Here is a 27416-nt window from a genome sequence, read left to right as displayed (position 1 = left end):
GTAAATGTATATTTGATTATATTAAGATGATAAATCATTTATTATAATAATTCAGCTGAGATGTATAGTTTTGAAAAGCTTTGGTGGTTCTCAGTTTAAAAGAATGCAAATGCAATGAAGAATATCTGTTTGAAAGAAGAAGGTATTCAATTTAATACATATTATGTCTTTCATTTTAAATGACTATGTTGCTTCAAATGTCCCCATCGAAGAAATTGCTCGGGCATCTACTTCAGCTGGCGAGAAGACTTCGTAGAGTGCTCACTGATAGTTGTCAAAGATGCCACGGAAGGGCGTAATATCTTTTTATGTCATACTGGGCCAACCCGCCATTAATGTAACAATGAAAAACTTGGTGATCAAAGTAAAGGTCTCTTACAGCCTCTTCCTAGTCAGCGGACTGTAGTCGGATCTCTTCAGTGCGAACAAGGCTTTATCGTCCTGTTGGAAAAAGAAAATCAATTCCAAAACATGACCATTGAAAATATGAATAAATCTTTTTCCTGATTGGAGACGACGCCTGAAGAATACGAAAGGTGGGAGCATCTCACTGTGATTTGGGTCCAATCCGGACTAGCCAATGTTTCCTTGTAATTCATAAGTGCTACGCTACAAGTTTGTCTACAAATCGTCTAATTTTATGGTTGTCATTTGTTTATTTGATTAGTGTTTTAAGCCATACTCAACAATATTTCCCTTAAACGACGGCGGCCAGCATTACGATGGGAGGAATCCTACGACAATCCGCAGGTTGCTGGAAGACGTCCCCACGCTCAATCGGAGATTAAGTCTGCGTGAGCTGGACTTGAACTCACAGCGATCTAACTGGCGAGGGGCTCCTGGCTCATTGCTGCGCCAGTATGCTAACCATCAAGACATGCAGGCCATACGTCGTCTAAAAGACAGGAATCCCTATTGGGCGACAAAGTTCCCTGTTTGTATCAACTCCCTTAACTGGCAACATTTCCCATGGTGGAAGTGTATTTATTCAATTTGTTTCGCGTTTCACGCCATACTATAAAGTGCTTCGTCGTTTATGAACGTGATCAAGAGTAGAGAAAACCATTCAGTGCCAACACGAAGCCTCCACCAAATTTACTGCCACATAGAACCGAAGCTGAACCAGTGGCAGAATTCCAACCTTCAGTAGCCACGGACTTGGTTTAGGCCATCAGCCATGGCCTTCTAAGTTCATTATCGTGCCATGTGAGCAGTCATGGTTCCCACGTGTAAAACACTTGTCTGTAATATTTTATTATATATTCAAATAATTAAATACTTACTATTTCACATAGTGCACAAAGACAAAATGAATTCCATCATAAGGCTCTTTAAATAAAAGCAAATAAAATCCAAATTTCTGCTCTGTCAAATATTTTCTTAAGTAAAAATACAAGTAAGCAAATTATCCAAATCCCAGTTTAGGCAATCAACCGGTAAAACAATATCTGAGGCCAAATTCCCTGTAAGGCTATCAAGGGATGAAAGCATTAAAAAAGAAATTAGAATGGGTACGTAAAGTAATCACTTTACCGCACTATTACGCTGACGTCGATGGACTTATCGCGAGCAGTTTCTCCAGTAAGCTCGTGTCTCTCCGTTTCCGCCCAGGACTATTCGGAGAGTTGAGGTAGTGCCACTGCTCTGCGATGGCTGAAGCCAGTTCTGTCTGACAATGACCACCCAGGTTCATTCGACACGTTCTTTTGCTGAAATATCACAATACACTTTAGTAATTCCATATGCCTTGAACGTGATTTTATTGTAATGTTAGTATCATGAACTCAGATCTGGAAAACGTCACACGCTGTAAAAACACATCGATGACCATTCTGTGACATGAATTTCAACAATCGACTGTGTATTTATTTAACTGGAATTTAGCACCGTGTTTGATTTAGTTATCTTATTTTGACTGGTGTTTTACGCCGTACTCAAGAATATTTCACTTATAGGACGGCGGCCAGCATTATGGTGGGAGGAAACCCGGCAGAGCCCGGGGGAAATCCATGACCATCCGCAGGTTGCTGCATGACCTTTCCACGTACGGCCGGAGTACTGTCCTAACATTACAGCAATGAACTTTATGGGTGTGGAAAACAGGATAAAAACATTTGAATGGGCAATACAAAAGGTATAGTTGTACATTTATGAAAACATGTGGTTTAAAAACCTAAAACTATCATTTCCTGTGAGAAACTCGTACCTTTCCCGTAAGATGTGGTTTTCAGTCTGATCCAGCAATGACTTGAGGCTGCGCATCGACTGACGCCTCCGGATTATCTCCCTTAGCATCCTGCAACACAGAAATAAATATGATTCTTGTGTTATTGCTTTAATCAATGGCTATTTTTTTAACGCTATGATAAAAACATTTTGCTCTTACCACGGTGATAATTGTCTGAAAGGTGCTGCGCTGTATTAATTGATCACAACCATAAATATTTGCAATGTAATGACTATGAACTTGCTTTTTTTTATTATATTCAAATCCCCACGGTAACCCCGTGACATGCTAGGCTGGTTTGAGTCCTATACCTCCAGCACGAAATAGACCAGAACCAGGTTTACATCCTTATACCCGGTCCGGATTGAAATAAAAAGGGAGTAACACTGAAATAATTTCATCATTTTTACTGAACTTGGAGTCATTGAACGTTATGGCGTGTAAAGTGCCAATAGGGACTATATGACTGAGATTTGTCAATGTGACAATAAGCCCTAATCATTTATTCTTTCGACCATTATATTGACAGTTATAGTTGATCTCTATTACATTAGTGTGAGCACAAGAAAGAACAAGTATGTATATGTATATATGTATGCTTGGGTTTTTACGCCATATTTAACCATTTTTCAGTCATATAACGACGAGGTTATATGTGTACATGTACTGTGTCTTCTTTTCCCTGCCGCTACTAAGAATCTTGCCGAAAACATCGAACATGACATGTCATCAAGTAACATTACACTGACACCGGGTCAAAAAATCCCTTTTCCTTGCTGAGTGCCAGGCGAGGAAGCAACAAATACCATTTTCATGCATTTTGGTATTGCGGGGCCCTGATTTGATCACAGGATTTTAACATTGATAGGAGCGATTGAATAAAACTGCCCTATCTGATTATGAAGTTCTGGCAGTGACCGCTTAGCAGCATATTCCTGTAAACGCTGCATTATTGTACCATACACTTGACCTTGTAATCACATACAAGAGTTGTAACATATTTCACTTGTACAGCCCTTAATAAGAAAGGCGATTAGGAAAGGCACGTTATTAGATACGTCACCTATAATATATCAGGCCACTGAGGAATCCGTTGCCCCACAGTGACCTTGCCGCGGTGTCACCGGGGCAAGACGTGTTGTTTTTGTGCATGTTAATTGCCACGGGCTGGTGAGAACCTGAGTGCAGCCGGACGTCATAAAACTTCAGACAGGTTTCAACGCATCCGACAAATTCTAGTGAAGAGGAAGTGAACACAAAGACTGTGTCAAGGGAATTCTGCGGCGATCACAGTGAGAGCTTCGCACAGCGTAAAGGTGGCACTTGATTATTTCAAGAAAACTAGGCTGTATCGTTTATAAAACCAAAGAGGAAGACAACCTCACAAATTGCTTTTATTGCTTCTTTGCCAAGGTCACTTGCAAAAGTCTTCTTCAGATATACCGATAAACTTTTCGTGTTCTTTGTTTTAAAGGTCATAAAGAGTAATTCAGGTAAAACCTCATTTTTTTTTTATTATTCTCTGGGAAAGCGTCATTCAAGTTGTAATTTGGAAATGTTGTTTTCATGATTATATATGTATGTATATAGACTAACTTAAAACACTGTTTGGTAATGACTTCTATGAAGCAAGTAACAACGTCCTTGGCGATTCCGCTTAATTTACTTTAATATGAGTTATTTTCCCACCGATAAAATAAAACAATACAGGGGACTAGAGATTTTTTAATTGATGATGGGAACAAAGCTCCAAGGAGTTTGATCTATCCCTTACAAAGCAGACAATAAATTCAATCAGGATGTACACGCCTACTAGTGTATGAGAGCCAAAAGGCCTTGTCTCTTAAGTAACTAAATCCAGATGTGTAAACAAACAAACAAACATTATGCCGGAAATATCTTATGAAAGCAAAACGTGGATACACAATTACAGGATACCTCTAATAATAACATGTAGAGGAGATTTTATACAGAACTAATGGGTACTCACGCTTCGGTCCTGGCCAAGTCACGCGTTTTCTCAGCGCTCCGCTTTCCAGGGCTAAAGCCATTTGACATCCAATCTAAGGCGTTCATGGCATCGTCCACTGCCATTGTCTTACAGGAATCACTGTTCAGGCCAACACTACAGGTTCGCTTTCTGGAAATAATATTACAGATTAATTTATTGCATGACCAATTACATAAAACTGCATTTATTCAGAACATAGTTAAGCATACATAATGCATAAGGTTGTATTGGCACAAACTTTTTTCTGAGTGAAAATTGGCCTCGCGATGTTTTATTCCATATTTCACCCATACGAATATGATCAGATCTATGGGTGCGGGAGGGCCGGGACTAAATTTATATTCGTCCGAATGAGTTACTTGTATTTTTATTTGTGCATGTAACAGGCGATTTAATATCATAGCAGCTATAATCGACTTCTGGTATTTTTAATTTTTGGACAACAGTTGACGATTGCGTTCCAATTAAAGGCGGGTATAACGGTTATGTTTAATAGTATGAATAGATGAGTTTAACTGCGACAAGCAGCTCCGTGTGTCACGCTGTGATTGGATTAGTAAATCTGTCAGTGTCTTTGAGACCCTGTCTCTTTAATAACACGCATTAACTTAAACGAAGGACCTTAAAGAACGACGTAACTGAATTTTTGTGGGATTACCAGCTATTGTTAGAAATAAACAGTGAATTTACTCATCAGTGTAGCACAGTATGGTTGCATGGGAATGCAACGTTTAGAGGGTCATGCCCCGACCGTTACAAACACCCGAGTCATTCCAATCTAAAGAATAAAACATTATTCTGCATGTCAGAGATTGTCAGCTGGCCCCCACGTTGTGCTTATGGGAAACTGTTACTTCAGACAGGACAATAGAAAGTTAACATCTCTCCCAAGACTAGACCTAATATACCACACAGATACTGACATCGGCGGACACTGTTGCTGGCCACCTCCCTGCTTCACCCAAAGGGCAGAGGTCATAAAGTTCATTATCGCGTTAATTGGAAATGACTTTATCTCAGCCTCTTACATTTCTAAACGCTCGGACTCTGTAGGAAGGGCCGGGATCTCGAGAGGCTAATGTATCATGTGACTATCATTGTCAGACGCCTGCCCACATGGGACCTCTGTTCGACATGGTACAGATAGACCGCCAGGAGATGTTACATCTGTCCAGCGTTAAACAGAATTATACGTTATGTTGGTGAAGAAATGTACTGATACCAATGACCAATACACTATTCATTAAGGTTTGCCGAAATGACGTACCCGAGAGAGTCCGTACTGACAGACAAAACGCTCAATTGAGTCCAATCGCTTAAATAGATTCAATGAGCAATACTGTCTAAGAAAATGCGGTTTGTCCTTTAATTTTTCTTTATACTAGATGTGATATTCAACACAATGTGTTAATACTGTAACGAATTTATTACAACGCAAATAAGCCACGCAATACATTTCGTGCAATTATAATATTTTCAACTGATTTAACTCTCAAGTAAACTAATATCAAGCAATTTCCAGCAACTTTCTTCTTATTTGATATCACAAATGATGCAACTATTGGTAATGTTCCAACTTTACCCCCGGGAATCTTTAGAAGATTGCAAGGAAAACGGCGTCACGTGGGTTGGCGAGCGAGTGAACGCGATATCAAGTCAGGAAGTCTCTAGTAATCCTTCCGTTGAGGTTTTTATGAAGGCCAAGGGTAGTTTACTACAGAGAATATAAATGTCTTGTTTCAGAATGCAACAATGACACATTTCCGCTTGTTGGGCTATGTTGCAAACACGTAGCGTAAATTATACGCAGGAATGGCGTGTGGAGAGTTGCAGACATCTGGCAAGTCAAACTCTTGAAACACGCAAAGTGGCCCAGTCAGTTGATGTATTTAGAGCATCTCATTGCTCTTGCCAGACGATAGAGACCCGTCGATTTTTTTTGATCCCTAAGCTGCGTACTTTTGCGCTTGCACCATAGAATGTCTTTACTGCTCAGATAAACACTGTATGGAATATAATACAAACTACCACAGCACAGAGAGCAAAACCAGAGCCTCAACGACACTGTGATAGATGGCAAATGGTCACACGTAACCGGTGAAATATCGCCTATTCTCAATCTCAGGGTTTTATTCTAGCTTTTCATGTAAATACTTAAATGGAAGCTAGTTACACGAATTAGGTAAAAGTATTCATTGATGTTAAGTGCACTATATTAGACGTCACTGTTCTAGAGGAAGCCGTGGGTGAGGATGTAAGGCTGCTCATTGAAGAAGAGAAAATATGTCAACATCATTTGGAAAGTAATTTTCCCCAACTGTGATGGGGTTTTGCGCGAAGACAGTTTCAAAAAATTTCCTCAGACCATCCTTTATCAGCCAAAACTTCTTTTTGAAGTCACATATATCAAGAATTGGAGGCACAAAATAATTCCTAGCTGAGCTCGATGACTGGATACATCAGTACCATAGCTAATAGTCTGGAACAGGCAACATTAGCAAAACAGATTATGTGTTTCATCAAAAACAAGCTGGAGCTGTTAAATGATTTACAGTTACCTCGGGATCAGGTTAATATCGGTTAAGCCATGGTAAGAATTATTATTTGTACAAGGTTATCTTTCACATGGCTGGGTTTGCGATTTCGACAGCAGCAGTACGTATAACATTACTAAATAATTCCCTAGCTATTCCAGATTTCATAGCCATTCCTGTGGACAAATCGCTCTCAATTCCTCCATCAAGTAATATGAACAATCACTGGTAGTGTGGTCTGTCTGTCGGATAGCGCAAATATTAATCAACTCTAACTGTTTGGCAAAAACGACAAAAGCGATAAACTTTCCCCATAGGAATATTCATCATCAACACCAAAACTTTGCTGTATATAACACATAGGTGGCATATTGACTATTAACGCAATTTGAGAAATTTGAATATATTACTCTGTTCAGCATATAGCTACCAGCAACGCTTCTTTAGAATTCAACGGTAGATAAATCCAGTTTGAAAGGTTTTGGTAAAATGAATCAATGAGATACATGTATAATCAGTGAAAGCCTGGCACGATGTTCTTTTTGTTCGGAGAACTTCGGTAGGTGTACATGGAGCTAGCGCTCGAGCATGCCGCGCTGAATAGATGCAGGTTTGCCCCCTTGAGTATTTGTATGAATGAGATAAAAATTGTTTAACTGGCTGTCAGAGCTGCTCAACTTCCAAATTCGGGATGATTATCAGGTTCTGTGAGCGATTGTATTTTAACCAGCACGATCTAGAGATGGAGGATAAGCTCGACGACTGACTTACTGCTCGTGTTGTAGATCCCCGTCTAGACTGATGATGTTGTCGCGGAGAGCAGCCACATTCTGACGAGTGTTCTCTAGTCGCTGTAGAAATCTGCAAAGATGGGAAAAAACACATACACACTAACTATATCAATTTTTGCCCGAGGAAACAACAAATTTCAATGAAAGTCTGTTTTCATCACAGTGCAGCTCCTGATTACCAACTATACCTCAGACGCTGCAATCTTTGTACTTACGCTTGGTTTATTCTGTAAAGAGAAAACGGTTAAACTGGAGTGATATTCATTGTGGCATTGGGCCATAAGATTCCCCAAGAGTAACCACTCCCTTAGCAATCAACAGTGCTGAACATTTACCGCCAAATTTTATGATTCCCTGCATCCGTGCTTATAGTTAAGCAGCAAAAATGACATCAGATGAGAGACATTTTCAAACTCTTTGATCTCCAGTCTAGGGAAATAAGGCCATTTTGAAACATTATGTGTTGCTCTGTATTAAAACTTGACAGTTCCACTTCGTTTTATCTCTTGAGAATATAAATTGCCATTTTCTGAAACCAAGAGTTTTGAATTTATACAGCACGTTGCCGATGGTAAAAAAAAACTTTAAAGAAAACCATTCCAAATTATTTAAAATGGATGGAAACACTTTATTTCTGTTGCATTTATATAATCAATCCCACGCGCGAAATAGTTTGTTTTGCGGGTATAAAACTGTGTAATATGCCTCTCGTGGTGTGTTACTGGTTGATGGAAGGCTCGCTGAGGCCTGGTACTCCTCTGTTCGTTGATTACTCCCTCTTCTCCCTCGTTAATTGCCCTCCGCATACGCTGATAATTGACCAAAGGAACAAACCAATTAGGTTTGCGTTGGATGACACGGATGCATGGGGGTTACTCATGTCTAAGCCAACCAAATTTCTGGTATTCCGACATTGCACAACTCTTCCCGAATGAGATCACTGGTGTGTGGTCGACTGGACTGTGTCTCTTACACCCACGGGGATTCCAATAAAGCAAGAGATGGACGAGAATCTGGACAGCCGAGAAGGTGTGTGAGAGTGGCCTTTAAATACGGTAAAACAGTACATCTCATGACGCTGTCCACTGCAACAGTACACTCTCTAAAAGCAAGTATGTACCCAAAATGCACAAAATGTGTTTCACATGTATACACCTTGATTGTAACAAAGAACCTGGTACGATAAGGCGAAGAATTGGCCCCAGACAGGTACGATGAGAAAGTACAAATTTCAAAATCCCAGCACAATCCTGTAAATGTCCACATGAGAATCTTGGTCGAAGCACCCATAAAAGTTAAAGGCCATAAAAAAAATGGTTGTTTGGTAATAACCCGCCAAAAATGCACTCTCGATCAAAAACGCCAATTTTTCGTTCAAACTAGGTATTAACTTTTTATTTTACAGTATGAAGATCATCGTTAACCAGAAAAATATATTTACTGAAACTCTTATGTGTGTATTTCTAGGTGTTGTCAAAGTTTCGTCTTGGTTAACGTCTTGTATGTAAAACATAAACTTTATAATGCGATCAGTTTTTTTTCATATTTTGACAGGTTTAAAATCCATATTTCTTCCAAAGTTTTCAGGCATTTTCCGTAGTGAGTTGGACTATCTGAGTCGCTCTTGGGAATAGGTTGTTCCAAGAAGAAGAGTTCGAATCTTTGGGGGTCTCATTTTTTGGGGTTCCGTTGGAAAACATACTTTTGTGTGAGTAAAGATAAAGGCCGTCTTGCATTAAACAAGTGTTATCTTGAATTAGAATGGTTAAGGTACAGTATTATGTAATATTTGGTAGCTCTAGCGAAATCATACGTGACTCCTGGTTGAGAGCACGCATGGTCATCTCGGTATCATTAACATTAACATGTTATGCGCAGCGGAAGTATAAGGCTGAAAGTTACATTTGTAATATATTTATTTATATTTTTATTTTTGACTGGTTCATAACCGCGTGCTCAAGAATTTTTCAGAAAGTTACCTATGTGCTGCCGTGATTTTCACAATTTTACAATATCTAAAGTAAAAAAAGAGATTTTAAGTGACTTTATGACCTACAAATCGCCTCAGCATGTTTGGAGCTTTATAAATCGCATGCTAGCCATTAACAGGAAAAAAAGGAAAAAAGAACAGTTTCGCAGCTAGATTTGAACAGTTTCTTGCATTGGGGCCAATTCCCCGCCTTACCATACCAGGTCCTTTGGACAAGATCTCATGACTATCTTCCATGCATCATCCTTCTGTACCGAACCTACACTTTAAATGTGTATCAAATTGTGAACCTGTGATGGACGTCTTTTTTGCATCATGAGCTACACAGACACATGTGTGTAAAACGGTACACATTTGCTATTTGAAAGTAATCATGTATCTCTTTAACAGATACCAATGTATGTGTTGAAATCATATGCTACATTCCCGCTTTCAAATATAGCCGATGACCGAACCTTCCCCTTCCACAATGTGCAAATAGTGATTCTTTGTAGTGTTAGTCATAACTGCAAAATTCGTACTAGGACGGTGTGCGGGAAGGGTGTTGGAAAGGAGGAGGTGTTAAATTTGTAATGTGTGCCCACGTCCTAAATGGACGATTTACACCAACGAGAAGGGCCTTATAGGCGGTAGACTGTGCTCTTTCGTGTGGTTTTACTTGAAGATCGCTCCAGACAACTTGCGCATTACGTATTGGTGTATTTCACACATGGGAAAGTTCTGACGACTCTGGTATCTGTTGGTCATAAAATTGGTCGCCTTCCCATAAAAAAATTTAGGCCTACACAGTAAACAACAATCAAATAAGTAAGCTAATATATTGGCAGTTTTATAATGTTTTTAATCCTGTAGATTTTAAAGGACACTACGCTGGCCATTTTCCAAATTAGGGTGAAGATTACTTAACCTATCCTCATAACATATCATGCACGGCTAACATGCACATCAACCTGCCTATTGCGTGCCAGATGCAAGTTTCGTTCTCTGTCACATGTTGCAGTACTGGGTCGTAAAGCAAACAAAGATTCCTGTATATCAGAAGCGACCTCGGAATCATTCAAAGGTGAAATATGGTTGACATCTTAGATAAAACTCAACTCAGAAAATAAATTAGATGACCATAAGGGTGATTAGACTTATTTGTTTGAAAAGAAAAATGCATGTCTCAATGTTTTGTTTCCAGTCAGAACTATCCTGTTTAATTTTCCAACTGTCAGCTTTGTAGAGTCTCGATATAACAGTTGTCGGTACTGCACAACTGTGACATTGTCTAGGCTTGTGGTAAACTCCGATACATGAGTATCTGTACGACACTAAGACGGATCAAGAAAGTCACAGTTACGTCTCAAAAACTTATTTGTATACAAAATTTGTGACAGAAAATCTAGTTCCTGGGGGTTGTTCTCTACATATCTTCTGTTTTAAATATCCACGCCGGTGTACTAATATTCACAAGGCATGCCTTAAGTTCGGCCTTGCTGTTCCCTTGTCATTACACTTTGCAACTTCTCTTTGGTTTAAATAACGGGGTAAAGGGTTAAACACTAAGCCTACATTCACTTAATGATTCTTGGGTCAGTACCCTTTCCTTTATGTAATGATAGTCGTGAAGCATGAAAAAATTCCATCACTGGTTTGTTCACTTCGTTTACACTTGAAAAAATAGTATACAATGAATATCATTTTTCAAATCTTGCTAAAATATGTAGACTCTATCAAATCGTGTGGGCTCTAATTGTCGCTTCTATGTGGTTTCCGAAATCTCTGTTCTCCGTCCCTGTTCCCACCCCGGGCTGAGCAATGACCTGATGCAGAGCGCAGTGCAACCGCTAATACTGGAAATACGCCGCACGATCCCAGCCACGGAATACACTAGCGACTGAGTTGTACAGGACATTTCGAAAATACTGAAGACAGAGAATTACAATGTTGAATTAAATTCACCTGCCATGGATATATATTACTATAGAGCCACCCAGGAAATTGACCTTAAAATATTTGCTTTAAACTAAACGACATAAAATCATACGTGTTGAGTGGGAGTAGATAATCAACTCAGGTTAATACAGACGACTTCTCTCCACCATTAATCTTTAGAAATAATTAGAGAAACGTCATCTCCAAAATTAACCGTACGTGCAACGAAAATGAAAGTGAGGCGATTTTGATAACATTCCATTTCTTTTTAACGGTTTGTTTTCTTGTGGTCAACCACGCCATTTCATCGGTGTTGATAGATTTGTTTAATTATCAAAAGCATCAAAGTTTGCCGACAAAAGCCATTCTATGTAACTACTGACGTTGACTTCATGGGCTAAGGTTATGTGAGTGTGGAAGTGGACTTTATCCAGCAAGACTATGCGACGTTAATGGGAAACGGGCATCATGGAGTTGTATTATATGACCGTCAAAATAGATGTATTCATGTAAGGTTGTATAATATAAAATCATAAAAGGAATAATATCAAACCAGCGACAACAGTATGATGGCTGGAAAACTGTCTCAATTAACGGATGAAACCCACGGCATCTTACCAGTTTATCCCAGTTAGTGTTACACTAACACATTCCCTATCACTGCACAAAAGACATCAACTTGGCTTAAGAAGAATTAGGTAAATATGTAGTCATGTTAATTGTAATTCATGAAACGCCTCTGGTGTGGAACATGAGAGGAAATGAATGTACATTCAGTGTTGACTATGATTACGGACAGCAATTTATTGCTTGCCGAATGGAGATATTTGTTGGCTGCCAAAATGGCGTTGGACGATGTCTGACGGAAATGCATGCGATGTTGAGGATTTATTGGCTGATGGAAACGCATATGATTATGAATATTTATTGGGAATGTAGGCCTAATGAATTGTTGAATTTGCTAGCAGACGGAGGGGGCATATGACAATGAGAATTTGCTGGCAGACGGAGGGGGCCTATGACAATGGGAATTTCCTGGCAGACGGAGGGGCATATGACAATGGGAATTTGCTGGGAGACGGAGGGGGCATATGACAATGGGAATTTGCTAGCACACGGAGGGGCATATAGCGATGGGAATTTGCTAGCAGACGGAGGGCAATATGGCGATGGGAATTTACTAGCAGACGGAGGGGCATATAGCGTTTGGAAGTAGCTGGCAGACACAGGGGACATGTGATGATGGGGATTTGTAGGTTGACCGAATGACATGTGTTGATGGTGATTTATTGCTCAATGCAAATGTATACTATTGTAACAGGTATGGAGCACCGGATGAAGAGCTATCCATGATGAAGTACATAACATATTTGTGATGATGTCATAGACGTCCTGCAGATCTCTTAATGGATGACTGTTAGATAGCCGTTTATCAGATGGAGTAGATGCTTCATTTCGTTTCCATAGCGTGCGCGTGGGCGACAAAACTGGTGGGTGTTTTACCAGTAGCCCATGAATAGACTCGAATGTTTTAAATGGTTCCGTTTGAGTAAACAAAGCACTTATATCTGGAATTATAAAATCTCTTCATTGGATATCTACACGAAGAAAGGGAAAAAAACGAAGGTGTCATGTGGACGCCAAAGTTTCTTATGCCCTATCAACAACACAGTTTATCCGGGTACCTCACGAGCAAACAATGGGTGTCTTTTGTGCTTATCTTTGTTGTAGTTGCCTAAGCTGTGGGCCACATTTAGAGATTAATGCCCCCCTAAAGCGATATATGTCGACGAGACGTCCGCAGCAAATGTGTTTGTTTCATAAATGTTGTATAAGGTATGTAGATACCTGTCAGTCACACCGAAAGGCTCGCTTGCTAGTCATCTTTGAAGTATAAATCGATACATGTCTCGCTAAAGGAACCTTTTCCAGTAGGACTGTTTGCAAACAAAACCACACAATTTGCCGACTGGGGTCCTGTTTGTTGCCAACATGGATCTTCTTATTCGATATTGTTTGCCAATGCCAAACGGAAACATGTATATGTGAAAAGTGGCCTTCAGCCTCTCACGCGCTAAGAGGGGGGCATTGTCAGGCTGAATGGGGAATAAACTGGTAGCGCGAAGTAATCAATAATTCTCTGAGGTGTCTCTTGAGATGTCCTTCTTGATTTTGTCTAACTGAATTAATGGTTTATGTGTTTATTCCAATCTGTATAGGGAGAAATGGCTAAGCGTATTTTTACCTATATTGTTGCAAATTCAGAGCTTTGAATCAATAATGGATGAACATTTCTTCAGATGCTTGGTTCTCATGCCACAAGTCTTCGCCAGCCAACATATTTTACTTCTCATCGCAACTTAGAGCGGGGAAAGTTCTCGTTGAACTCACGATCTGATTGCAAGTCAGTGGTGACACAATGACTTAATCATGCCATAACCATGATCGGACATCGGGAAGTAGAAGTCATTGAGAAAACCACCGCCGAGGTTCCTTGCAAATAATGCATATTTCATCGGGTCTTCTGAGCAGAGCAGTCTTACTTTATAAACCATCAAGGATACACCATAATGAGAGCCAGCTTCCAGATGGCTATAGGGCTTGATGTGTGCGAAATATCAAAGAATAAATAAACCACAGGCTGTCGGGCACATCGCTGTACAGGAACACAACGAACGGTTCTCTGGAAGTAATTTTCTAAATGCTCACTGACGAGTAGATTATAACGTGAGTCTGAACGCCATAAAAGCGATCATGCTGACACAAAATAAGCGCATTTGGTCTGTGTCACTCCGCTCATTTCGTAGTTGAGTTTTATTTCCAAACACGTAGTTTGAATCTGTGTAGACGATTTTACTGTTTTGGCAACACAAAGATCTCTGCGTAACACTTATTGATGAATCTAGCTTGTGTCGGCACTCAAAGGCTGTGAAAAAAATCCTAAACGGCGCCTGTATTTGCAACCTTATGAAAAAGTTGTACTGCTAAAACGTTGCATATAAAATGAATTTTCAGCCTAACGTTCATATTAACTCTTATATTCTTAATATTTATCCTTATACTCTTATTTCACCATAGCCATTCTTATCCAGCCTTACTATAAGTGGTCTGTTAGCAGCCTGTGGATGACGTTGAAATTAACTTCATTCCAAAATAGACTGAAGACTTAGTTTTTATTCAAGTTTGTTACCTTTCCCTTTTCAGACCTTATCGGAAAAGTTATGTCATAACTTAAACCTGATTAATGTGGCACGCAGAAAGGAAAACACAGAAACTGAAGTAAGTATGTAAAGACCATTAGAACTTGTGTCTGAAAATGAACTTTTGGTACTAAACTAAGTGCAGGCAAATGTGTGGGTTGTAAGGTGGGTTTTATGGACCATATTGATAACTACTGATGTCACAGTTTTTTCACTTTTGTGTTTACATCTAAATGACACTTATTTACCAAGTAGTAATGTCACTAGAGAGTGACACAATAATGGTCCATGTGTGTCATGTGGCACAGTGCAATGTGGTGAAGCCACACTGGGCCACTGTGTGAAGTGGAACCGTACCACGTGGATATTTGGACTAATTTTACAAAGCAGTAATGTGTCCAGATATTGGCGCATTGTTGATTTATTCGCCACAATTTTTAGTGAAGCGGCACCATGCCATGTGGTAAAGCGGAACCGCGCAACGTGGTAAAGCGGCATCGTCCCACGTGGTGAAGAGGTACTGTAGCATGATGAGAAGAGGCACGTGCCACGTTGGAGCAACCTTTAACAGAGCAGTACAATGTCACACAGGTCACAGCTATCTTCACTCTACTACTCTGCTCTCACTTTACCAGAAGATAATAACCACTGACATTCAAAGAAAGCAATAAAACCCCTGGCACTTTTTGAGAACCATCTTCTCCTTCTGGCAAGTTTATGAGAAAATGGATCCCGGGAGCACAAAGCAATTTGACCATCGCTAGGCGCGTCATTTTTTCTGTTTTATCCTTCTGTTTCTCACACGTGCTGACGCCCAAAGAGAGTAGCAACCAATAATAAGCCTTGTTAATACCTGTGTCTCTCCACGGTATCATCACGCGATTTTCACATTATCCAAGCAATATTTTCGCAGTTGTACTTCCAACATTCAGAGCTTCAAAGAATCGATTTAGATTGAAAAAGAATCCCAGTGTAATTTTGAAATGGCAAGACAAAAACTTGGATATAGAGAAATCAGAGAAACAGTTAAAATGTGGTTTACTCCGGGGCTGAAAAAGCAGACAACCAAGATACTACAAAGTTTCCAAATAGCAAGGCAAAAATATGAAATCCAAACACACTCTATGGCTTTTTCTCGGAAATTATTCTCCAATACTTCTGGCTGGAGTTAATATTCCTTCATACATGTAATCAAATGAAAGTTTCAGAATCATCATGGCATCTGTTTCATTCAAAATAGAAGTAATTATAAAAGAAAGTCCTTACCTGACGGAGTCCCGAATTCTGTTTTTATCCTCTTCTAACGTTTCCTCGGCTAGTAGTACCGCGATTAACACCGTGGATACTATGGTCAAACTATATAGTGAATTCATTTCAATGCGAATCGAAAACAAGGCTGCTGGCTTCCAACGTTGTGAACCTGGAAGTCTGGAATCGCTTTTCCTGATTGTTATTCAAGATCTTTCTCGACCTAGCTGAAAAAAAAGTCCACGGAATTAGTGTAAGCACAGTTTCCTCGGGTTATTTCAACGTTTATGGCTACAACGTGTATGCGTGTGTGTGCATATATAAGGACACACACGCACGCGTGTATTGCAGTTATGTAGGCCGCTCTCAGATCACTAAGGAAACCTTGAATATGACGTATTTTCACTGTTCGCCGCCCTCTTCTTCTCAAATATTTGCCCGATACGGGAAAGTAATATTCGGTATCAGTTCACCTTCTGAAATTCGGACTAAACGTCACGCACCAATCACACTGTACCAGGTTAACGAAGAGGGAAATTCACTGCGCGCTTTGTCGCCAACTCACGGTTCCTCGAAAAACGGCTGTCGGAGTTGAATTGAATTATGGCTAGTGCACTCAAGAGACTTGGCATATCTGGCAAATGTTAACCACTTTCTTTTCACGTCCTGTACGTAGCAACTACTACACTCTTCGCCTTCTCTCGTCTCATTTATCGAACGCTTTATTTGGTGTATGTACCGCGATGAGGTTCGCCGCTCTTCTTCACTTTCCGCTGGCACATCAATTCTATCTGCATAAATCAATGGGCTTGGACCCAAGACATGTCATAACTCAACCAATGTGTAAAGATGACGGAAGTACGTTCAAGCGACAGGGAGGCACGATCTGTGATAGGACAACGTTTGGCGAATGACAAGCTAGCTTATTATACATGTCCGAATAGTAACGCTGGCACCGCACTTACTGCTGTCTTGTTATATTCTGCGAAGGACTGGTGAAAACCTAATAAAGACACATTTTTTTCTTGGCCATAAAAACAAAGGTTCTCTTAGATTAAACGACGTATTTAACCCCGAATGAAGAAATGAAAGTGTTACGAAACGCCTTTTTGGTTGAGCTTAAAGTCACACATTATTATGTTGTGCTATTTGGTACATAATACCCCTTCAAAAAAGTTTCAGAAGTTTTGGGTTATTTTAACTTCGAAAAAAGACCGACATGTATTTTTTCCAGACAAATAAAAATATAAATCTAGATTAAACTGAGAAACCATTCATCAAATGCTGTAGAGCACAAAGCATATGCTTTTCTCTCAAAATTTTGACGTTGAGTAGTTCCTTATTCATGCATTTTTCAAAAGGCTCACACCCTATACAGATTTTTGTGTGGGCTGTGAGAGAGGTTGTAAACAAGGAGTAAAGAGTATCGACGGATTGAAATAAAGACGGATAAGCCATGTGTGTCGCACAGTATACAATGGCTATATCAGCTCTACTTCACACGCCTGTGCTAATCAGCCCTCTCTGGGTCAAAACTCAAGGGAGTGGCTATCCTTAAATTGACTTCATAAATAATGCCTGAATTTCATCATAGGAGGTACACTGACGGGACCGAGGCGGCTAAGAGACAGGGTGATTTTCAAGGGTTAAGAGCTAGTAAAAACGTCTTACCCTTAAACAGCAGGGTGATTTTATTTTCTCGGCAGGAGAATTAATCGTCAGCGTACCAGACGGAAGCTGTCATTCCTGCTAAGACTGTTTAACCATGACGACATTGGTCACCCTAGGCCGAAAACTAACTTATGACAACGCACTTTCCTTCTGACCACCAGTGTTAGAAGAAAATAGAATTTATGTAACAGTGCGGTACATAATCAAACGCATGCGGGGACACTCCACTGATATACAATAGGCTGTAATACATCCACATGTAATTACCAACATTCTTGCATTTTAAAAAAGCCAGGAAAGCAGACTTAATATGTTTTTGCTAAACATTTGCGAAGTTCTATCAAATGCTAAGCAATTGGGCTGGATATTATGTGTGGAAACTTTGGCTTTAAGATGTAGAAAAATCCAGCTAAATAACGGAATCAAAAGTTTTTCTTGTTTAACAGCTGTTTTTGTCTTAATTCGTTATTCTTCAAAATGACCTAAAGCTAATACCAAACTATTGAATACCAAATTCCCCGAGCTCTACACTACTTGCTCCCATCATTACCCTGGGTGCCGTCGTATAGGTTAAATAATCTTGAGTCACAAATCAAATATATAAATAAATTGCGGCTTGTGGATATTCTGAATATAATTTTGTATTCTCCGATTCATTTATTGGTATACAAAGAAACATTCTCAAAGATCGACTGAGACAGATTTAACTTTTACATCTGTCAAAAGATTAAACATTCGTCATCTGCAATGTAGGAAGACAACATCTCGTAGAAAGTGTTCAGCTTTCGAACGAAGTCACCCCATTAGTATTACAGACGACGTTTTACGATTATCGGACACTTGGCATGGTGCCCCCTAAGCTCAAGACAATTTATTGAGCAGATGAATACTGTAGGAGTGGTAAGTCAGGAGTTCGGAAGAGCTAATCATTAATTAATTCTGCGGGATTCAATGCCCCGTCAGTGTCACACTGGGACCCAAATGTATAAGGGTGAATTAATTATTGGCACACTGTACGCAGATAAACACAGTACTAAAACTCAGGGGTCGACAAGAAGGCGATAAGCGATAATCCACACCCCAGGACATCGACTTAAATCAACATCCGATGTCGCATTTCTGAACTAATAGTGCAGTAAGATTTAACGACATTAGTTGATAATATCGCACAGGGTGTCCTTATTCGTAACTAAGGTATCAGATAACTGCGAAGAGCTTGAGATAGGATTATTTTTTATAATCCCTGAAAATTGTGACTAGTTTAGAAATCAAATATGGTGTCTTCGACATGTCATGATGTTCAGGCATCGCTAGAAATATGTAAGTTTTCGGGACTGCCTTTTACAAGGACCCACCTCTCTTATATGAAGAATATAATGTTAAATGGACGCCGATCTCCACGATAATCACTATATAGGGTGGAAAAATTGCCTAGCTTTGTTACCGTAATTTGATATATTCACCTACATACTCAAGACATGTCTATTAATATGGTGGAGTTGAGTTTTATAGGTATCTATGAAGGAAACCACAGGGCATCGGCCTTTGGCTTACAGACGAACTTTCCCATGTGTGGCATGTAGACTTCCATTCAATGCTGATGGAAGACAAGTGATCTGCAAGGAAAACTTGATTGTGCATTCCAAGAGAGTCGTCGACGGATAATGGTCATCTAGGTGCCACGAATAATGAAAGTTGCGGATGTAGCGCAGAATATTTTAGCAGCATTTCAGTCATGAATAAAATTCATGGATGGCAATGATAATATTTATATTTTATTGAATATCTGGATTGTGATTTTAACCCTTAACGATCAAATTATGAACTTGCTATCAAACGCCATCGTGATGTTTCACTATTGTGTTCACATCTGAAGCGAACGATTTGAGTCATTTCCTGTTAATTAATAGCAAATAAGCACCATATCAAAAATCTTTTCCTTCAGGTGAACGGCGAAAAGAGGACAGGCAAACATCTCCAGGCGAGCCATAAATTTGGCTGACAAGTCTTTGTCAGATGTGGTCTGGCTCACAGCAATTAGTTAAACATTTACAAATGGGATTTGCATTGCTGTGCAGTTTTCAGCGTGCAGATTTCTTTGGATCGTTGCTGTTTTCAGACCATAAACCAACATCTGACTGCAAAAGAAAACTAGCTTGTTATAGTTAAAAATGTAACATTACTACGTATTACTGTTTACCTCATAGTGATGTGTATTGCGTGGATCTTTTCTGGAATAATAGTATACACTGTATGCATAGCACGAGTCATTAATATGCTTGAAAACAGAAAACAAACGTAAAAATATCTACACTTGTATTTCAAAAATAAGATTTCATTATTTCTTTGAAATACGAATCAGACTGTATGATAAAGTGCCTGACTAACGGTCTGATAACAGATAGCACTTTAAACATAAGTAGTAACACATCAATAAAACCCAAGCGGAAACACAAACGGTAGCGAACCGCCGTTTGACATTTCACAGGTTTTAGGCCCTTACTACTTACTACATAGCCCTGATGCTAGGACAGCTCTTTTCAGAAAAGTTCCCAAGTCGTATTTCTCGTAACTGTTTCATTTCAGAAAAGACGTCGTCTAGGTTATAGCTCAATAAGGCGCGTTTTCTTTTACGAGAAAGGTTAATAATAATAATAATAATAATAATAATAATAATAATAATAATAAAATTTTGTGAAGGTTGCACTGAGTTCGATAAAAGCAGAAGAGACAACATATTTAATTGGCCCTTTAGGCTGGGGGGTTGTTTGTGGCATCAAGTAAAGAATGTCACACGTTTTAATTGGATCAGCACATTAAAGGTTGTCTGGAATCAGCTGGACATGTGTAACAGGTATAGGAAATCAGATACCGTGCTGAGAGAGGACTAGTCGCCATCGAAATAGCTTTATAGAAACATATATTTCGCCACGGTAAGAGATACTGTCAGGGAGGAGTTACGCCTCAACCTTTCTTTCATTCAATACATGCTCAATATCCAGTGTTGATCAGCATGTTCACAGTAGAGTTCCCTCAATTAGCCTGTATGTATGAGTTAAGTTTCAATAATTAATACCTCGTCGCTTGCCAAAATATGCAGTATCAGAGAGTGATATCACAAAGAAACAACTATGGTTTAAACCGGCTTCCGTAGAGATATTGGCGTCCACGGGCCTCCAAGAGAATATTTGGCCATGCAGTATTAATAGCAATTTCTTCTTGATAGTGTGTAAATAGACTAAAATGATCTACTTTTATTCTACACCGAAAGAAAACAAAAACGGGTTGACAATATGTTTGAGTTTGTTTTGTACATTACAGGTGTAGAATACGTTTTAACGACAGACTGTTACACACTCACCAGGACCGAATGGGGTGGTTTGTGTCGGGGTAAGGTGTAAAAACCACTTAAGTTGATGGAGATTCAGTATGTGTATATTAATTTTTTGTAAGTTAGCAATAATGACATTGCACTATTACTGCGAATCACATTTAAGCTATTTATGTAATGAAAGATTATTAAACCCTTACAAAATATCGTCTAAGTTATACTAACATATGTTCTATGTGATATGCATTTACACGAACGCTTTTAACTCTTCTAAATGTGAATAATACGACATTTAGGAATTTGGTCCTGTTACATGCAAAAGCATTAGGAATCCGTATATCTGTTCGTATGATGTATCTTTATTGCTAAAAATGCATTATTACCGATGCTGCCTCTTTTTCAGGACTTAGTAAACCCACTTCCTTAAGAGTTTTTTTTTAGCATGATTTGCAAGAAAACGCTAAAGGTTTAGCAGTCACAGAAAAGAATAACTGTGTGAAGGAGGGATCGAATTTATCTCTGTTCTCATTGTATTAATGTGGTGATAGAAAAATACATCTATTTCTTGTACCTGATTATTAAATTATCTGAGCCCGATATCGTTACAGGATGCTTATTTGTGGCGGACAATTCCAAAATGTTCCGTGACTCCATGGCTGCTCCAGACGTGCACAAGTCCCACTTATTGCCCAGGTAGATAAAAACGTACTTAACTTATTTTCTATAACAATAACAAAGTCATTTGTTACAAAAACAAAAAGACGCATTAAACTATTTAGGAGTAGTTCGAGAGCGGGCCAAATGGTAAAGTGCTTGTCTTTCAATCAGCAGGAAACACGAGGAGAGGGTTCAAAACCGGCCTTGGACGGGAAATTTGTATCGTACCCAGACTCTCACTTCTAGAGAACAACGTTCGGTGAACAACACTTGTCTTCCATCTATACGGTGTGAGCATATGTATATGTGCATCACAAAGTTTATCAATTTATTGCCAAAGATTAATGGTTTACCCCAGACACTCCGGTTTCTTCCACCCATGAAATGATCCACATCAAATAAGTGAAATAATTGCCTTATACACCATCTAAATGTGCGAATTGTTGTTTAATTCTTCCAAAACAACCATGGAAAGGACATTTTCTATTTAATGTGAAGTTCTTCATTAAATAAGACCGCCAGACACTTTTTGTACTACTACCTTTTAAAATTCACCATCGGACACACATATATATGTACGTAGATATAGTTTCGTAGTCCTATGAATGTATAAAAAAAGAAATCACTCACCTTTCCTGAAACTGCGAGACCAAAGCAACCTCAGCGTAACGAAATCAGCACACGCAGTTCCCGTTTATCCAGTTAGGAGTAAAAATTAATGTCAACTGTTCGTGCCGCGCTGTTTGCTATGCGAACTGACCAAGATCCATTTATATGACAAATCTGACAGGTGCCTTGCTCAATACGCTGGCCTCTCCACTCGCACCCGCCACAAGTTTGACCAAATATTTATACATGTATTAATTATGAGTTGCGGGGGTATTGTACAGCGTTTCAGCGGCTCGCCGGAGCTATCTTTGTAGAGCGTTTGTCTGGAACGCTCCCTCGCCCGGGCAGCCAGGGAGGATTATCCAACCCTTGACTCATTATTCCTACGGTATCCCAGGAAATGGGAAACGAGCTAATAAGCTCAGCTGATTAGTCGCCCACAGCGTACAAGTCGCAGAGGTTAAGCTTTTGGTCGACTAGACAACTTTTTCGAGGCCTGTAATAAATAATACTAATGATTTTACATTTAAATACAGTAAGACAGTGAACCATGATAGCTACTGGTACAAGGGGTCTTATTGGTTTCCATAATGCTAATGTTGGGAAAAAAAGAATTATTAAAAGCTATCTTTTATATTCAACAGAAATATGTCTTATTGGACTTAATCATTTAAGTGTTGAATACCAAGTGTTGAATACAAGGAATTGAGACTTTTTTCACACTTTCACACGTATCTCACTGGTCAGATAATTGTTCAGTTTATACTACTCAAATAATGTGACCAACGCTGAGACGTCTGGTAGTATACTGATACAAAACATGTTAGGAGTCAGGTATCGCTCCATACAGCTTTTACAGTAATGTACCTCAGCTCGGAAAACGTACCTTACCCTAACACATCTAGATGCCCGTCTTAGAGTGTTGCATTTTGTTCTGTTCTAGACAGGAGTCATGTACATTACCTTAACACATCTAAATGTTCGTCTTAGAGTGTTGCATTTTGTTCTGTTCTAGTCAGGAGTCATGTACCTTACCTTAAGGCATCTAAATGTTCGTCTTAGAGTGTTGCGTTTTGTTCTGTTCTGTTCTAGGCAGGAGCCATGTACCTTACTTTAACGCATCTAAATGTTCGTCTTAGAGTGTTGCGTTTTGTTCTGTTCTAGACAGGAGTCATGTACTTTACCTTAACACATTTAGGTGTTCGTCTTAGAGTGTTGCAATTTGTTCTGTTCTAGTCAGGGGTCATGTACCTTACCTTAACGCATCTAGATGTTCGTCTTAGAGTGTTGTGTTTTGTTCTGTTCTGTTCTAGACAGGACTCATGTACCTTACCTTAGCGTATCTAGATGTTTCGTCTTAGAGTGTTGCGTTTTGTTCTCTTTTAGACAGGAGTCATGTACCTTAGCTTTACACATCCAGATGTTCGTTTTAGAGCGTTGTGTTTTGTTCTATCTTAGACAGGGGATCATGTACCTTACCTTAGCACATCTAGATGTTCGTCTTAGAGTGTTCTATTCTGGCTTTTGAATGTACTTAATGTTTAATGTAAAAATCACCCATATACATATATTTATGCATAACTTACAGCTCTTGTGGTATAATCTATACACAACATGAAATTAATGTTAGTTTTTCTAAGTATTACCAAACAATTCTCTTTATGGATTTTTTTTACTAAGCCATCAATAACGATTTTATTTACCAAGTGGGCTATGATAATGGCGGAACTTATGTTATGTTATTTATTTATTTGATTGGTGTTATACGCCACATTCAAAGAACACTTCACTTATACGACGGCGGGCGGCATTATGGTGGGCCGAAACCAGGCAGACCCCGGAGGAAACCCACGACCATCCGTAACTTGCTGCCAGACCTTCCTACGTACACCCGAAGAGGAATCCAGCATGAGTTGGACTTGAACTCACAGCGACCTCATAGTTGAGCCACGGAGGCCACGCGGAGCTTATGGGCAATATGCTTAACTAAGAGTAAGAGCTCCGGCTTGACTTGCTGAAGGTTTTCGTTTAAATTTCAAGTTTCGCCTTTTTGTCATGATTTAACAACGGTATATCGCTTAACGCTTGTCAATTTCATACACACCAAAAGAATTGGTCGATGTCAATTTCTCAAGGTAACGTCTTATATTTACATTAACAGTCTGGTATAACACTGTAAATATGGCGGCATTGGGACATCCTGTAAAAGGGAGGTCTCGAAACCGGAAGTTATAAGGCTGCAACTCATGGCCAGCAGGTTCACGTGGTCTAAGTAAACAACTTAAGCGATTTACACTGAATGCGTTTTGCAGGTATATGACAATTTGACTTGTCCATTTTTTGTCTTGTTTCCTCGTGCTGTGAAACCCATCTGTCAGTTGTATAAAAGTAAAACAATTTATACATCTATTCGTTTTTAAGGAACAAGTCTCTTTAAGTGGCATTTAGAAGTTGGTGAGAAAGTACACTAGGCAAGGTGTTCCTTACGAATATACAAATTATTATTAATTATTTACAGACTGCAAGTTTCATGCCTAGAAAATCGACTGTGTTCCCTGCATCATTGAAAACTGATGACTGCTTGTGTCTAACATGTCACCAGCTTTATTTACTATGTGTATATTTTTTAATTGTTACATGCTCCTTTGGGAACAGTCATTTGGAAAATGGATTTTGCGATTATTGCTTTGAAAGGCTCCTTTATGGTTTATGGGTTGTATAAGAATGTCGGACTTTGTGGACTGTTACGGTCAGACGAACTCTCAACCACGGGTCGGTTCCACAAAGCTTTAAAGTTTATTTTTCGGCTTAAGAGATTAACATTTTGTCCACCTTTTCATTGTTACCTTAAGACAAATGTATCTAACGTTCAACTTCCAGTAACAAAAACTGAGCACTGTGAAGGGGTTTTCAATTTTGATTTAAGTCCACTCTGTGGAGTCAGCCCCATATGGTATCAGAAAAGTTACAATCTACACTGGTAGATACATGTAGAAGTTTATCCCTCTGTCATTTTATTTTCGGAATCCTCGTTTAAGGTATGGTTTCAGTCCTTATTCGATACCGCCTACAAGTACCATGTATAACCACACCAAAAATACATATCCGGTGAGTTGCTGTGATATGATTAATAGCTCTATCTCATTGGCTGATGCTGCAAATACACTAAAACGACTTTTATGAGGTAACTCCCTACTTTGTGTCAGCATTGAAAGGGTGTGGCTGATCTCAATCGTGCTTCACAATATCCGGAATATTTTTTTATTAATTTAGTAGAGTCAAATGTAGAACCAACTGAGCCATTTCGCATCAGATACATCAGATAGCACATCCGCCCCGGCAAAGGTTCCGTCGGTAAACGCAAACAGCTATAGGCAAGGTTGATTTGTCATAAATCTGATAAACGGTAACATACAGTCTGATTACTTGTTTAAATAATACGGTTGGACATTTATAACGCATTAATTTGACGAGTCAATCCATTGCGCCTTCATTGTAGTCTGCTACTACACTGTTCCTCAGTTGGACAGTCGACTTTATACCCTATGACATACGTTTGACTTGGCTATACGAAACGCCAGCCAAAAAACCCTATAATTGAATTTTACTGATATCAATTCTGTCTGAAAGGAACATCACACAATATAGACAAATTATAACTGTCAAAGTGACTTTTCTCGTAAATTATGACTGATGGAGTGGTAGATGTTTAATGCTATACTTAAGAATATTTCAGTTAATATACGACAGCGGGTAGGTTGGATTGATGGAGAAAATCGCCTGGTATAAACCACTGCCCTCTGATTATTCACAATGGCGTTTGACAAAATAAATCGCAATGCATTCCCGATGTACCACGTACAGGCTCTGTCGTTTCTTTTGTTCAACACTTATTTTTGGCGATCTGTGGTGCGCCTTTCCATACAGACTTTACGACATCGGGTTCGCTCAGAGCTTTGTGACAAAATGATATGAGATCAATTTTCTACATAAGTCTATCAATCCTGTTTTCGTCAACTGGATAGGTTTCCGTGGCCAAATAAATTTCTTCATGAAAGATTAAAATCTCATTATTAACTACGATGTAAAAGGTGTTTTTCCTCATTCCTGACAAGAGAGAGCCACCACTGAGCTATAAAAGATCGCCTTCCTAAATGTACTTAGCTCCCACTGACGAATGTTACCTAAATGTTATCATTAGTAAACAGTACAAAGCACAGTGTGAGGACTTTAGGGACTTCAGGAAGGATTTGGCGACACTTTTCCCGCTAATCCAATCGGCTAGCTGGTTAACGCTTGCTGCAGACGAGTAAAGCAACCCGTCAAAAGAAAGATCCACACGATTTTCAGCCTGAACTTCTGCTGGAATCTTTGAGAGAGGAAATCTTACAGACATGTGATTAGAGAAAAGGGGGCTTTCATATAACCAAATACACCTGCATTGGAGGGAAGCTTTGTTTAGTAACGGAAGCCCAAGTCAGCGAAGTGGTTATTAAATATGGTGCATGCGTCACACTTCCTTTTCGTGGTCGTGTCCACCTTGTTGGTAATTAGCGAATCTAGCAGTTTGTTCTGTGATTTGCTCATTAAACTTGAAATTTCGGAGGACTAGATGATATGTGGTCGGCTATATTCCGGTTCCGAGTGTCTTCATACAAAATAGGAAATATTTCGTAATGCTGTGACAAGCCTACAAATTAACTGATCATACCACCTCATATCATCTAACAATTATGTAATAATTAACTGGTCAATCTCAAAGGCAAAGCTGAATTCGTTGAGTACAGAAGCTGCCAGATACTTGCGAATTTCCGTCAATTTTTTAAAAAGACAGCTTTACCTGCCATCTTTCCATTCAGTTTGATTGTTGTTTAAATCCGTATATCGTCATTTTTTTCACTTATACTATTCACATTCAAATTCAAATAAATAAAAATATTAAAAAATAAATCAATGATGCCTGCATCATCGATCCAAAAACACTGCTCAACAATGCCTTACATTCTAAATCCCAGAACATTACCATACGCATACTGTATATTGGACATCCCACTGCTGAGCATTATAAGGCAACGCGTCTTGAATAAATGACTAAATCATATTATACAATATAAATAAACACAAAGTCTTTATCACCGCGTTAATCACCAGTCAAATAAATAAACACAAAGTCTTTATTATTAGTTAAACAGCAGTCAAATAAATAAAGAAAAAATTCCAGATCACCGCG

General features: G+C 39.2%; 1 protein-coding gene across 2 annotated transcripts; it reads right to left on the bottom strand.

The window, feature by feature from the left end:
* Window positions 1-22343, bottom strand: LOC135468965 (uncharacterized). 2 transcript variants are annotated; one of them, XM_064747463.1, is made up of 7 exons: window positions 22208-22343; window positions 15937-16145; window positions 7544-7633; window positions 4218-4367; window positions 2207-2296; window positions 1534-1709; window positions 1-441 (listed from the first exon to the last, which is right to left on the bottom strand). In XM_064747463.1, the coding sequence occupies exons 2-6, from the start codon at window positions 16041-16043 to the stop codon at window positions 1541-1543; spliced, it is 606 nt and encodes a 201-aa protein (XP_064603533.1). In that variant the 5' UTR covers window positions 16044-16145; window positions 22208-22343; the 3' UTR covers window positions 1-441; window positions 1534-1540. The 2 variants fall into 2 exon arrangements, with proteins under 2 accessions (XP_064603533.1, XP_064603532.1); XM_064747462.1 differs by lacking the exon at window positions 22208-22343 and having other exon boundaries at window positions 15937-16616.
* Between the last annotated feature and the right edge of the window lie 5073 nt (window positions 22344-27416).

The sequence above is a fragment of the Liolophura sinensis genome, chromosome 6, assembly GCF_032854445.1.
Source record: "Liolophura sinensis isolate JHLJ2023 chromosome 6, CUHK_Ljap_v2, whole genome shotgun sequence".
Taxonomy (NCBI): Eukaryota; Metazoa; Mollusca; class Polyplacophora; order Chitonida; family Chitonidae; genus Liolophura; species Liolophura sinensis.
The sequence above is the reverse complement of the archived record's forward strand: the minus strand, read 5'-3'. Positions and strand labels throughout refer to the sequence as shown.